The sequence below is a fragment of the Schistocerca americana genome, chromosome 4 (genome assembly GCF_021461395.2).
Source record: "Schistocerca americana isolate TAMUIC-IGC-003095 chromosome 4, iqSchAmer2.1, whole genome shotgun sequence".
Taxonomy (NCBI): Eukaryota; Metazoa; Arthropoda; class Insecta; order Orthoptera; family Acrididae; genus Schistocerca; species Schistocerca americana.
In genome coordinates, this window is record NC_060122.1 from 724,490,683 (window position 1) to 724,506,195 (window position 15,513).

Genomic DNA, 15,513 nt, shown 5'->3' on the forward strand with positions numbered 1-15,513 from the left:
TTGCCAGCTTATAAAACAACGGAAACAGGAGTGTAGGCCCGAAGGACTCTGTTAACCCCACCGCTCTCCACTGTCACTTCCTCTGGATTCTTTGACATGTTCTGGGGCCCTGAAGTTGTTTACACCGACGGCTCGATGGCTGATGGTAATGTTGGCTTCACCTATGTCCACAGAGGCCATATTAAACAGCATTATTTGTCCGCTGGCTGCAGTGTATTCACTGCAGAGCTTGTGGCCATATCTCGTGCACTTCAGTACATCCATTCCTGCTCTGGTGATTCGTTTATTCTCTGATGACTCCCTGAGCAGCTTACAAGCTATTGATCAGTGCTACCCTCGCCATCCTTCGGTAGCGACCATCCAGGAGTCCATCTCTGGCCTGGAACAGTCCAGTTGGTCAGTGGTGTTTGTGCGAACCCCAGGACACATCAAAATCCCAGGCAATGAACTTGCTGACAGGCTGGCCAAACAGCCTACTCAGAAACCGCTCCTGGAGATGGGCATTTCCGAAACTGACCTGTGTTCTGTCTTACGCCACAAGGTTTTTTCGCTTTGGGAGGTGGAGTGGCATAACAGTATGCACAACAAACTGCGTGTCATTAAGGAGACTGCGAATGTGTGGAAGTCTTTCCTGTGGGCTTCTCACAGGGAATCAGTTGTCCTTTGTTGGCTCTGCATTGGCCATGACTTACACATGGTTACTTTCTCAGTCGTGAGGACCCACCTCAGTGTCGCTGTGGCTCCCAAATGACTGTCGTCCACCTCTTGCTGAACTGCCAAATTTTAGCCGCTCAGCGGCGGACTTTTAACTTTCTGAGCAACTTGCCTTTGGTGTTGGGTGACAATGCCTCAACAGCAGCTTTAGTTTTACGTTTTATTCGTGAGGGTGGATTTTATCATTTGATCTGAGTTTTAGCGTGTGTCCTTTGTCACTCTGGGTCCTCCACTGTATGGATTTTAGGGTGGAGGTTTTAATGTGTTGCAGAGTGGCTGGCTTTTCCTTTTTTTATCCTCATGGTCAGCCAGCTGTGGTAATCTGCTTTCTTGTTTCTAACCTATTCTCCCTGTTTCTTGCATGTCTCTGTGGTTTTCTTTTACTGTTTTGGCCATTGTAGTGTTTGTTATCCTTCTGTCATTCTTCCTTTCTCCTGTTATTGTGCCGTATATCGTCTTTGTTTTCTTCTTTCCCGTGGGTAATTGTTCCACTGGCAACAAGGGACCGATGACCTTGCAGTTTGGCAAATGCAAAGTTGTCTACCTGGGGGACAGTCAGTGCCACTCGTGTTCTATTACAAAGCGATCTAAATGTACTTCAGTGACAATGGTTGGGCATGATTGTAGAATTTTTTTATGTTGCTGGGAGTGGTGACACTAGATTAGTAACCTGAATTGCAAGGATGGCACAAACCTAACCTCAACCTCAATGAGAATGGTAAATTTCTGGCTGATCAGAGCCAAAACAATTGATAGTGACTTAACAATGGCAAACTTGCCACATCTATTGACATGAGGCTTTCCCAGGCACATGGGGGCTCAGTGTGATTAGGGTTACATTTACCTAATTTGTTGCATTACTTCCATGGGAACTACTATTCCCAAAATCATTTCCAGCCACTTGAGTGCATCATTGGATGAAAAAAACACTCACACCACAAAAAGGTGACTTTGCAAAAAATGTAAAGAAGGTAAGAGTCTAGAATGAATGTTTAGTCTGCAGCTGTGTGTGCATTGATGTGGAACTCCGTGGAACCTCACGACCTGGCTTCTCAGCTTTCTCCCACCAGTACCTCTCCAACCTTTCTTTCTTCCAGAAGAGTGCTGGTCTTGCCAGTTGTGCGGGAGAACATCTGCTGAGTTTGGTAGGCAGGGTAGAGATACTGGTGAAAATAAAACTATTGGGATAGTCGTGAGCCATTCTTGGCTAGCACAGTCAGTAGAGCAATAGCCCATGAAGGGCAAAGGTTTCTGGTTACAGTCCCAGTTTGGCACACAGTTTTAATCAGCTAGGAAGTGTCAGTAATATGAATATCAAATACTTCTGAAAATGTCCTTCAGTAACTAAAAGATATTGCAGACTCCACATTGCAAGAAAGCACCCTATTGAAAACTGCAAAATTGTTTTGTGGGTACCAGATATCTACAGACCCTAACAGATAAAAGGTTATTGAACCTTTTACACCGACTGAATCATGCTTACAAAATGAAAAAAAAAAAAAAAAAAAATCCAGGGGAAAATCAGATTAAGAAGATTCAAAAGTGCTCAGGCCAACAGTTATTGGTCTTATATGATGAACTGTTACTGTACCCACTTACACAAGAGATGGAAACTGATGTTTGAGCAAACCACCAGGTCACCCAATGACCATGAGTTCAAATAAGATGTAATGGGGTGTCAGGACAGTGCTTGTAAACAGGTACTCCACTGTGGGCTGTGATAATGGTGTGAGTTGGTTAGCCTGGTGGCGGCCAGGTTCGAGGCAATGTGAATGTCCGCTGACAAGTTGCAAAAGTGAGAGAAACATTTATTTATTTATTTATTCCCATTAGTTACAGTGGTTGCATTGTTGCAGTCAGTAGTCAGCGTTGGATGTTTGCCATGGAGTGAGGAGAAGTTGTAGAATCTTAACAAGCAGCCTTCTCATAAATGGTCAGCTTACAGCACTAGAAGTGTGGCGAGGCAGTCAGACCATCAGCACTTCAGCGGGTGGAGCAGTGCAGTCAGATATGTGGTTGGAGGCAGGCAGTTACGGGGCATCTGCTGAAGCTGGTTGCATTGGCAGTGAGGAGGCACAGTTCAGTGCAGGGAACATGCTCAGTTGAACCAGTGGCCTCAGTGTAAACAAGAGTTACAGTGGCAGAAGTGTAGCATGTGTCCACCCAGGACAGGTGGCAACTAGGCAGCTGGTCAGGTCTGGGAGTGAGCTCTGGACTATTGGATAGGTGCCCCAGAATTGGCAGCAGACAGCCAATAAGTGCCGCTGCCACTCCCACCTCCCAGCTGGAAGGCACCGTTCAGTACTGCAGCATCAGGCCCAGGTGCAACCTTTATTCCTGCAGGTAGTGCAGAAGTATCTAGTAGTAGCAGCTAGACGACCCATGTCAGATTGATCACTGGTGTGGAGTACTTCTCATACTGACTGCAGGCTGCCGCTGATTGTACCCACTAAAACTGGCATTATTTATGACAGTTTGACGCACCAGTGTTTGGCAGGCCAGCACAGATTGACAGATTGCCATATAAGACAGGGAGGATGGGTGATAACCTTTTTCAGCGTTACTACTGCCTGCTTCAGTACTTCCGCTGTCTGATTTTCAGCTCTTATGGAGATGGTGAGACCCAGATGTGTTGTAACTTTCCATGTGGCAAAGCCATCAGCCCTGGCCATCAACAGCATTCTTGCAAAAGAATGCCTTGGTGACCTCGTCTCCTGCTCCCCTGACACTTCTTGTATCAACCATGGTGACACCTATTGTTAACTCGGTAATGCCAAGTAAAAAGAATCTGTGGTGCAATGGGAGGAAGGAACTGAAACTTCTTAAAACTATTCTCTCTATGAAAAACACATTTATAGCATTCTGCTACCACTGCTGTAAGGAACTGTAACTTCCACTAAAGTAATCTGAGAGGAAACACAGCAAAAAAGAGAAGTTAGCCTTCTTTGTCTGTGACACACACCACTATTCATCCCCCCTTCCAAACATTTAAGCAGTTTCTATCACTGCCCTCATGCCATTTATAGTTACTCTCTGTTTCCACTGTTTGTTCGTGTCCGTAGCTTTGAATGTACTGTTTGTAGTAACAATATCACAACTGTGTAACTGGTTTCGTTTACAAGTAACCGGTTTCTGTGTTACAATACACCATCTTTAGGCCACTCTGTGGGAGATCACAATAATATTGGTAATAATCACCATACTTTTTACATTGTGGCTGCAAGTGGGGAAACTCCTTCAATGGGGAATGTGGACGGCACTTGCTCACATGGTGGGTGCAAGAGAAGTACCAATAGTGGTGGAGTGTGAGCCTGTCTTACAACTCTTAGAAATTCTGTAATAAATCAGTTACATAATAGAGTAAATCTGAATATGTCTGCAATCTCAGAAAAATGAGTTGCATCCAGCGACACAATAATATTTTCAATACCATAAAAACTACAGAATTTAATATTTTACAGTGAATAACTATTTTCACAGTGAACCTTTGAATTAGCAGCTTTAAAGCAAGTCATGTGTGATTTCAGCAAACAATTTCTCAGATGAAAGTATTGAACTATAGCTATCATGCCTAAAAGCTATGTATCTGTATCTAATTTATTTATTCATTGATTTATTACATTTTATTTCTTTTTCTTTATGCAAATGTTTTGTCAGAACATGGCATCCACCACAATAACACAGTAGGTGAATGCAGCTTGAATACTTCTTGTCTTGTTCATACTTGTGCAACTATTAATAAACATTTTGCTGTTTTTCCAGTAAGTTTAAATGTTGATTATCTTTAATATAAAAAAAAGTTGTAATTTAAAATTGGTCAGTGTTAACTGACACCACTATTCAAAATAATGCCGAAAGACGCTTCTACCAAGCAGGCATAAATAATTATTTAAACAATGTTTAATGAATATTTGTTGTCATTTATTGTGAGTGCATTTGCACAAGAATGCTGGCTTATTTATTTATGAACAAACATTTATTATATTTATTGTGAATAGTTTGTGTGTGACAATGTTTATTACATTCTTTATTTAAGTATTATTCCAGTATATTAGAGTTGTACAGAAAGTGATAAAGTTGAGGAACAATGTAGTTTGGTTGGGGTGGCCTTGAGTCAATGGAGAAGCAGTGGTAGAACACTGCTGGAATCAAGTTGAGATGGACACTTTTTAAGTGGTGGCTCAAGGGAGCAGTGGGACCTTATGTAAATGAGGCACTTTTACATTAGTTCTGGAAGAAGGCAGACCTGTTTGAGATAACCAGAGTTATTCAGTCATGTAGGAGATTGATTCTTGGTTGTGAACTGCTGCTACAATGTTTTAACATTTGAAGGAGTGGGGCCTGAATGTTCTCCAACTGATTCTTGGTTGTGAACTGCTGCTACAATGTTTTAACATTTGAAGGAGTAGGGCCTGAATGTTCTCCAATTCAGAACTTGAATTTTCTGCTTGCATTATGGAATTGGAATAGACAAAGCACGAGTTTGTCTGTGTGTTTATCTCATGTGGTGTTGTGTAAACCATGCTGAACTGTGAATTATTTTGAACTACCAAATGTTTTCATGTATAGTGATCACAAAATGAACTGATGTTAATGTTGCTACGTACAATATATAACAGGTGTTGCGCCAATATCCATCAGAAGATGGATGTGTGGAAACTTTGAATATGTGGCTGCCACTGACTTGGCCCCATCATCTGTTTCTCCTACTCAGAGACTTTAAATCAAGTCAAATAATGTGCTGTGCTGCTTTGTAACACTACAGGCTGTGCCACATCTAATGCCAGTGATATTATTTTAGTATCTGAGTTCAAGAAGATTGACCATGTCAACATAATGTTTCTTTGATTATACAAACAAATTTTATTTATAAGTAGAATGTTTTTAAGAGAAAATGCTTTCTGTGTTGAGAGTTGGTTACCATCAATGCAAGGTAATTCAGATCATAGAAACATTTGTTATCAAACACCCACCAGTGTTTCCTAGAGCTGCTGAAAAGGATTGATAAAGAGGCTGAAGGAATTCCACTGAATCACCATTATAACATGGGGAATTGTCCTGTGAATGCTATTGTGTGTCGTATCGGTGCCTACTTATTGTCGAGTGTCGCAGCCCAGCAGTAGTTTGAAAACAACAAAGCAGGCTTAGAAGCTTATAGAAATTACAAGAGGAAGTTCTAAAAGCATCTTGTGACAACAAGTATGCTTTACTGAACAATTAAAGCATAAGGTTCAGCATTAGGTGGAAGATTACACAGTAATATACATAGTGTTGGCAGTATGCCCTATTGTAAATCCAAATATAATGAAAGGTGATAGTTCCCCCACCCAATGAGAGGAGTGGCTGTAGTTATGCGTGGAGTACCTCTTTTAAGCGATGCTATTACAACAAAGGACTTCATACATTGATGGTATCACATAAACTAAATTTCCCAGAAAGGAGAATAAAAAGTTGAAGTGACTTCTGAATTTCATGCCTATGCTAGTAATGGAAAACCAACAGGATATCTCATCAATAACATGTCAAGTTTCGGGGAACATATATGAGTTTATGGTGGCTATGAATGTTGAACCCAGAGGCAGAAGGCAGCAGTGATTTTTTAAGTTAATGTGCATTAAACTTGTGGTAATTCCAGTCCCAATGGTAGAGGACAGTAGAGGATGGAAATCACAAGAAGCGATTAGTTATCAAAAACTTTAATGAAAGTTGGAATACAATGCAACTGAACAACTTGCAATGGCGCACAGTCACTGTCACAAAGAAAAAGAGAGCAGAGTCAAAGATCATAACATGAAATGTGACCAGTAGTTTTCTAATGCTCGATGGCCACCACATACTTTCTCACAAGTATCTACTGCCACCCAAACCCATTTTAAAGAATGTAATTGGCCACTATAACTTGAACTGCTGCAACTAGTATTACCATCTATTTGAAAATCATGGAGAAGAATGGGTATTTGGAGTGCAAGGTTATGCCAGTATGTTTCTGCTGTAAACACTGTGAGAGCATGATGGACTCTGTTTTTAAAAAGAAAAAGTGCTCAGCAATGATTAGATCTTTAAAGGCACATTTTTAGCCATAGCATGTAAATCTATTTATTTTAAAATCAGAGAACCCTGTTTAATAAAGCATAAAAGCCAATGCAAGTTATCTTGTGCGCGGTTGCGTGTGATCGCTGGTGAGGCACAGAAAGGATGTCTAGTCTTTTGTTAATTACTTCTGTTATCTGTTCTGGAATGGAGTTGAGGGAGAGCCTCGCACGTTAGACTGGCCGCTCTAATTTAAACTCTTTAATTTTATAAAAAGTCACTGCGTACTGCAGGGCGCATACTCGCGCATACTAGTAATTGTATAAGGAAATTTCCACTGCACACGGACAAGATACCGACATGCGGATAATCAACATATCACTAGTGATTATTGTTGTATTCCCAGTGTAAGTAGCATAGTGCGCTTCAGTAATTATAGTTATGATTAACGCTATTGTGATTTCATTATTTGTTTAATCCATGATCCTAAAATTTCAATATTATATGTAAACAGTATTTTCAGTATTTCTCTCATTTTAGCTCAGAAATAATGTGGCCCACGAACCATCTTCTTACGGCGACGAAATTCTCAAAGTATATGTCCGATGCCACCTTATCACGGTTTAAATATATTCACTGATTTTTTTAAATATTTCCATCCATCTCAATTCAGTTCAACAAAAATTATAAAAAAACTAAAATTATATATATATATATATATATATATATATATATATATATATATATATATATATATATATATATATATATATAATTATTTACAGACTGTAAGACATGGATCATTACAGCAATTTTATTCACACTAAGAAACTGCAGGTCAGTATAGCTGTACTGCAGGAGGAAGCCCATAATCACATTCTTATAAAAGTTGCTGCCTGGTATATTGTAGCAGTTACTTATGGCCAACCAAAGTTTTCAGTACTATCTGTCTGCTTTGACTTGTGATGTAGTTGTGTTCAGTTTCGTGACTTTTTGCAGGGCATATTTGTATTACATGAATGCATTGTTTGGAGATTGTTTTGTCGTCTGCGGTGGCACACACTAGGGTGGAATGTTTATTTTTACAAGTTGTGAGTGGTGATGGTGAGGCATTGGACATCGTGCTTTTTGTTACTCTATGCTCTGGAATTTTTTTTATTGGCTGATCATTTGTTTTCGGTTTTGGAACTGTTAGTTTGCCGTGTTGTTAATGGTTGGAATTTTTTTTCCTTCCTGTTTACCAGTCAGGGTTCTTAAAATGAAATTTATGAATTGTATGTTGGTTGCCCCTGTGGCAGACGATATGGCGTCTGCTATTAAATTTCTACTGTTGTATGACCTTGCGGTGGAATGTGTGAAGTGCCAGCAGTGCAGTGAAGGAATGAAATTGACCAACAGTGCTGCATCTCAAACCAGGGATGAGTATATATGACAGAATATGTATGCGGGGGTAAAATTAGTGTTTTGTTTGGATTGTGCTTTCTTTCTTTTTCCGCGAAGTTGTATATAATGATATTTTGTGTGTATTATGTTTTTATTTTGCTATCATTTTCGGATATGTGTATTGGCCAGTTGGTGGGGTTGGGGGAGGGGGACCTAAGGTTGGGGAGGAATGGGTTTTGTTAATGGTGGTTGTTTTGTTTCTTTTAGTTTTCCTTTTGTTAGAGCTATATAGGTTGAGCGAAATATGTGGTAAGTTTTTTATTTTGTTTTTGTTCATTACAGAGGATTTTGTTTGCTGGATTTTTTTAGTGTTGTTTTGGTATGATTTGTTATTAGGATTGTCTTACAGTTAGTTTGATCTCACCTAAAACCATGTATTCCCACTTGTTCTGTTAGTTTCATGTTATTTCTACAATTAAATATTTTTGTATCATTTGTTGCCTGCTTGACATCGTGGTCACCATATTGCATGAATATCCTCCAGTCGTATTAAAGTGCACCATATGTATAAGCTCTTGCATAGGCTGTGGGAAGTCTTAGGTCAAAACAGATGGTGATACCACAGTCTTTGGTTATGCCATTATTTAGCCCAATGAAGAGATTCCAGATGCTTCTCTAGCTGTAGGAAAATGAATTAGGATGATGATATGTGGAGGTGAGGCTGCAACATATAGAAGTCCTCATTTATGAGTTTTGATAAGATATCAGAAATCAACATCATTGACTACCAACCAGTGAAGGCAGTGACTCTTGGCTTTCTTATCTGTGATAGCAGATGTCTATTGTTGCCACCTGATGACACTTCACAAGATACGAAATGGTATTGTGCTAGAAGTTGTAAAAGAAAAATACATCCAGCCAGTGGAAAGTGTGTGCAGTGCCAAATGCAGTGCTTTGATGTTGTTGTTCATTCAGAATGCAGGCATAATGTTATCCTCAGACAGGCAGGATCAGCAATCATAGTCTGAAAGATCAGATCTCCAGATGTGGGTGCACACAGATTTTTCACTTCAGTAGGAGCAAAACGTTTTCTCTGTGCGTGTCATTTACAGATTTTGATTTCGGCTCATTATATACAGGGCATAAAGGGTGCAAGTGCAGATATTTCTTTGGTGTCTGAGGACAGAGTACTGAACAATGTTACGTCAGTATTTAGTACACTATGTGATCAAATGTATCCGGATACCTGGCTGAAAATGACTTAAAAGTTCATTGGTGCCCTCCATCTGTAATGCTGGAATTCAATATGGTGTTGGCCCACCATTAGCCTTGATGACAGGACAGCTTCCACTCTTGCAGGCATACATTCAATCCGGTGCTGGAAGGTTTCTTGGGGAATGGCAGCCAATTCTTCACGGGGTGCTGCACTGAGGAGTGGAACCGATGTCGGTCGGTGAGGCCTGGCACGAAGTTGGCATACCAAAACAAGCCAAAGGCATTCTATAGGATTCAGGTCAGAACTCTGTGCAGCCCAGTCCATTACAGGGATGTTATTGTCATGCAACCACTCTGCCAGAGGCCGTGCATTATGAACAGGTGCTCGATCATGTTGAAAAATGCTATCACCATCCCCAAATGGCACTTAAACAGTGGGAAGCAAGAAGGTGCTCAGAACATCAATGTAGGCCTGTGCTGTGATAGTGTCAGGAGTGTAAGCCACCTCCATGAAAAACACAACCACACCAAACACCACTGCCTCCGGATTTTACTGTTGGCTCTACACACGCTGGCAAATGATGTTCACTGGGCATTTGCCATACTCGCACCCTGCCATTGGATCGCCATATTGTGTACCGTGATTCGTCACTCCACACAACGTTTTTCCACTGTTCAAGGAGTGTAAGCCCCCTCCGTGAAAAACAAGACCACACCATAACACCACTGCCTCCGGATTTTACTGTTGGCTCTACGCACGCTGGCAAATGATGTCCACTGGGCATTTGCCATACTCGCACCCTGCCATTGGATCGCCATATTGTGTACCATGATTCGTCACTCCACACAACGTTTTTCCACTGTTCAAGGAGTGTAAGCCCCCTCCGTGAAAAACAAGACCACACCATAACACCACTGCCTCCGGATTTTACTGTTGGCTCTACGCACGCTGGCAAATGATGTCCACTGGGCATTTGCCATACTCGCACCCTGCCATTGGATCGCCATATTGTGTACCATGATTCGTCACTCCACACAACGTTTTTCCACTGTTCAATTGTCCAATGTTTACACTTCTTACACCAAGTGAAATGTCGTTTGGCATTTACCGGCGTGATGTGTGGCTAATGAGTAGCCACTCGACCATGAAATCCTAGTACTTGCAGTGGATCCTGATGCAGTTTGGAATTCCTGTGTGATGGTCTGGATATATGTCTGCCTATCACACATTATGACCCTCTTCAATTGTCAGCGGTCTCTGTCAGTCAACATACAAGGTCGGTCTGTACGCTTTTGTGCTGTATGTGTCCCTTCACGTTTCCACTTCACTATCACATTGGAAACAGTGGACCTAGGGATGTATAGGTGTGTGGAAATCTCGCATACAGATGTATGACAAGTGACACCTCATCACATGACGACATTCGAAGTCCGTGAGTTCCGCAGAGTGCCCCATTCTGCTCTCACGGTGTGTAATGACTACTGAGGTCGCTGATATGGAGTACCTGACAGTAGTGGCAGCACGATGCACCTAATTTGAAAACATATGTTTTTGAGGGTGTCCAGATACTTCTGATAACATAGTGTATGTTTTTAAGTTGATTAGTACATGTGGCGCGAGGAAGCAATTAGTTTATAGTCCCCTGGGCAGCAGGTCAGGTATTGAATTATGGATTCGTGGATGCAGATTTTTTTCTCCAGATTACATGGAACGCCAATTTTATACCTTCTAAATATTGCATATGTTACAGAAAGAGCCTATGATGGTTGACACATGCCACATATATTTTTAATAATCATTAATTAACTCTACAGTAGAAATTCACTCATCACAGCACCATCTCTTTGCCAACATACATTCTGATTCTCTCCACATATATGGAGGATCTCTTTCACCATGGTATGATCTATGGAACAAAATCTGAGTGATTAGTGGGTTGGTGAGTCTGTGATTGAGTGAATGAATGAATTAATTAATTAATTGTTTATTTTTATTTTCATTGTGATTCATTTACAGTAAAATACTGGGGCTTGTTTGTTTTGTAGTGAATTTTAGATTGTTTTGTGATTATTATTTTTTTCCTCACAGGACCTGCATTACCAATACATTTTGTTTTTCTCTCTGATCTTGCACTAATAATACCTTCTATTCATGTTTTTAATTTAATTTGTTTACTTATTTTTCAATTTTCAGTACACAGTTGATGAAGCCAAGAAAGTGGGTGTAAAAGGTTGGATTATGAACACCCCAAAAGGTACAGTTCTTGGAAGAATAGAAGGAGAAGTTAAAAAAGTGGAACACATGTAAGGAATTTTCACTATTGCTTCATTTTTGACTTAAAATTGCTTTTCTCATAATGTTTGTTTGCATGACCATATTTTGCAAAGGCTGCTATAATAATTATTGGTTTTCTCCATATTAAATGTAATAAAAATAAAAAAGTGGATTCAAGAAAGGCAAAAAATTGCCAAAAGTGAATGTGAAGCAAATTTTCTTTCACCCATAATCTTCACCAACAATGATAGAAAAAGTAGTGATTGCAAAATATGTAAACAAGGAGTGGAAACATTGTAAATTGTATGCCAATTTTATAAGGAAATACTGTTTTCAGTCTGTAAATATCAAGATTTATAGGATTTATAGACGTATTGTGTGCCCATATTTCCAGAATGACCACAGAAGATTCTTTATAAAAAAGAAGTGAAATGTCAGGTGAAAAACATACTTACTGCAAGCTTGAGATGGAAAAACCAATAATGATAGATTATTCTTTTTTATTTTGAAAGTGTTATACACTTACTTAACTTAGCATGTATTATGAGGATGGATTGATAAGTGGTAAGTGTCTATTCAGTAGTAGGTAATGTTAAGTAACCTGAATGTAGGTGAGTGAGCGTGATTTTTGTTAACTATTCTGTTCACTGGCAAATAGTTTGAATAAGCAAATGCTGGCTAGTAGCTGTTGAGAGTGTATGAGATCAGATAAAAGATAAATTAAAACAGTTATCTGTGTCAGTCATTTTTATTTTCCCCAACACTGTTTCTAGGGCTTATACACTCACCTTCAGGTTGATCAGTGGATTATTTTACCTTTTTATTTGCTGGAAGTACCAAGTTGTCTGTTTAGACTTCCTTTTCACTGCAAATAAGGTATGATTGACACTTTTTAACGTAATATGGCTCTGAAATTACAACAGTAATAAAGATACTAAAGGTGTTTCTGCAGAAAGAAACCTGAGGGTTACTATCAATGTACATTTTCCTCTTCAGATGCCACACAAATGTGAAATGATATTATGAACAGCCCAGAGATTGTACAGATGTAGAGACGAGTGTCTTGTAAGTCAAAGAGCTTTTGTGACCAATTTAGATTACAAAATAAAGATACAAATAATGTATTATTTCGTAATATATCAGTTTGGTGATTTGAGGGTTGTTTTCGTGATGTAGGTCACTCAAAAATAATAGTAAAAATCAGTCATCTAGTAGGTTGAAGAAGCTCCCAAAAAAATCATTGTCATTGTCTCAAGCTTTGCCATTGAGCAAGTTCTGCCCATGTTTCCTGTTGTGAATGAACATCTTAAGTTTGTTATAGAGGCTGTACTTGTGGGCTTTGTTTAGTTCACAAAGCTTTGTTAATTACTATCTGTTGTCAAAAATGTGTCCTGTGTCATTAATGTGAGTAGCTATGGCAGATTTATTATAGGTTTTGTACATAAATTCATATTTATTCCTTAAATTTAGTTCAGAAGCTTTGGCTGATCTGACCCACATATTGCACTGGGTATACATTGCATTTTATCTTGTAGACACCTGAGGCAACATTAAATACAACAGTAATGTATTTACCAACTCAGGTGTCTACAAGACACTGTATATGTGGGTCAGACCAGACGAAGCTTCCAAACTAGATTTGGGGAACACACAAACTGAACCTTTATGAAGAACTTGAAGTTTTTCTGCAACTGAAAACATGGGCAGGATATACTCAATGACAAAGCTGAGACAGTGGCTATGAACTGTTCCCAAAGCCTCTCGAGCCATCTATTATTGAGTAACCTAAATCATGAAAACAACTTGTGAATCAAAATATTAAGCAGCTTCATTATTGTTTAACATGTTGTAATTCCAATAGTAATTACATTTTATTTATAATAAAATAAAATCAAAGCAGAGAACTGGCTACTCCCAGCAAACAAAAAAATGTATGAAATCCACTGATCCACCTGAAGAAAAGGGCATAAGCCCTTGACATGTGCTGAGGGAGAAAATGAAATTGACTGGTACACATAATGGTTTTATCCCTTATTTCATAAACAGTTGTAGTTTACAGGCTACAATCTAACATGTATGACACAAGGTTGTATTATATTGGCCTTAGAAATAATTTTTTGGTTTTGTAAGAAAATGTTTTGTAGAATGTTGTTACAAAACTTATCATCCATTCTCATATGTCATCAATAAATCACAAGAATACATTTTTGTGTGTGTGTGTGCGCACATTAATTGTTTGTGCAATCTGAAAAGCTGTAATGATTTGCATGTTTATGTATAAAAATCTCTCTTCTTGCTGCAATATCTTTGCAATGTTTGTCAGAGGGTTTCCACCTGTATAGAACCATTTCTACTTCACAAGTAAATTTGTTTCAAAATAGCTTAGCAGTAATGAAAACTGAACAGTTTCATGTCATTGGTATCTTCTAAAATTTATAGTATTCAGTTTCAGAAAATTAACTTGTTCATTAAAATAAATGTATCAGATTAAACCACATAAGAATGTCCCCAAAACTGATTTCAGAAAAGACATTTTAGAAATAACTGTAATATTTCAAAATCTTTTGAAAGTCTGAAGTCCTCGTAACATTATGTACATTCTTCAAAACCTTCACATTTCAATTCTTTCTCTCATATGCCATTTGTGACAATATGACACTGCAAGTCATGTGTGACATTAATCATTTAATCTTGTGGCTTAAAATTAGCACATCCCTGCAACAAACAATAAGTTGCTTGAGATGAAGCGGATAAATCTGATTACTCAGTACATCAATAATCACCACTTATTTCCAAATTACATAAAAAAGTAAATCTTCAACTTAACAGTGGTAAAGAAAAAGTCACCACTCATATGGAAGGAAGTAATTTGCAGTGACATTGGCGACAGTCATCAGAGACAGTCAGTGTACATCAAAACAGGAAGAATTTTTAGAACCGGCTTTGACATCAGCCAATAAGGGAAGAGGTAAAGTAAAGATGACCTCTTTCAGAAAAGTGTAACATTCTCCATATCAGTCACAATGTATGAGTCTGTGATGTTTTTATGTAAGGGTGCTGGCTTTTGAAGAAAAGAGTAATGAGAGGCAGAAAAACTGCAGATTGCCAGGTAAGAGATATGCACAGCAATTGGGACGGTAAAATATGATTTTTGGCAGACCAGGCTTGTTAAGTGCAATCTTTCATGTAGGGAATGAATATTGAAGTGAAAAATGATGTAAGTTTATTATCTGCAGGGTACATGAAGGTACAAGAGTGCAACTTCAAAATACTGTATTCAGACCTACTCTCTCCGTGTTATTGGGTAAAAATTTAGCTGAGGAAATCTTTTCACACATGCTGTATCAAGCAATACAATTACTTAAAATGAAAGAAGTATAAGATCATGTCAATTATCAGTCAGAAAAAAGGACTAGCACAACCTAAAATAGTTTGACACTTTGGAAGTGTCCTAACTGTGTAGTACCATAAGGATTTTTGTGTCTGAATGTCTCATTTACTACCAGCTATTTTGTACTGCAGGTTTCACTGATGAGCACAAGAGCAAAAAAGAAGAAAAGAAAGGCAGTAACATTAATATCTCCTTTCATTGCAGACCTATTCATTAGTGCTAACTTCCACAGTAGGCTACTTACTGGGCACAGGACTCTTAAAGAAAAAATGAAAAATAAGAGGGCATGCTGAAAAATAATGCTTCCAGAATTTTCATTCTGTTCTCAATGTTGGTTGAGGTATTGAATGTCATAGGTAGACTTCCCTGCTTTGCTGATGCAAATTGCAACCCGCTGCCACTAGAGGGCTCTGCATTGTACTGTGTAATGTGGCACTACTTAACATACCTATGTCAGTTCATGAGAAAGAGCGTGCTGTAATAGTTTCTAACTGCAGAAAACGTG

At 38.9% G+C, this 15,513-nt stretch overlaps 1 protein-coding gene across 2 annotated transcripts in view; it reads left to right on the plus strand.

The window, feature by feature from the left end:
- Window positions 1–15,513, plus strand: part of LOC124612611 (acylphosphatase-2-like) — a 71,001-nt gene that overhangs the window by 41,023 nt on the left and 14,465 nt on the right. For both annotated transcript variants that reach the window (XM_047140905.1, XM_047140904.1), the window contains exon 3: window positions 11,537–11,646. In XM_047140905.1, coding sequence (XP_046996861.1) covers window positions 11,537–11,646 — 110 coding nt within the window. The remainder of the gene's footprint in view (window positions 1–11,536; window positions 11,647–15,513) is intronic.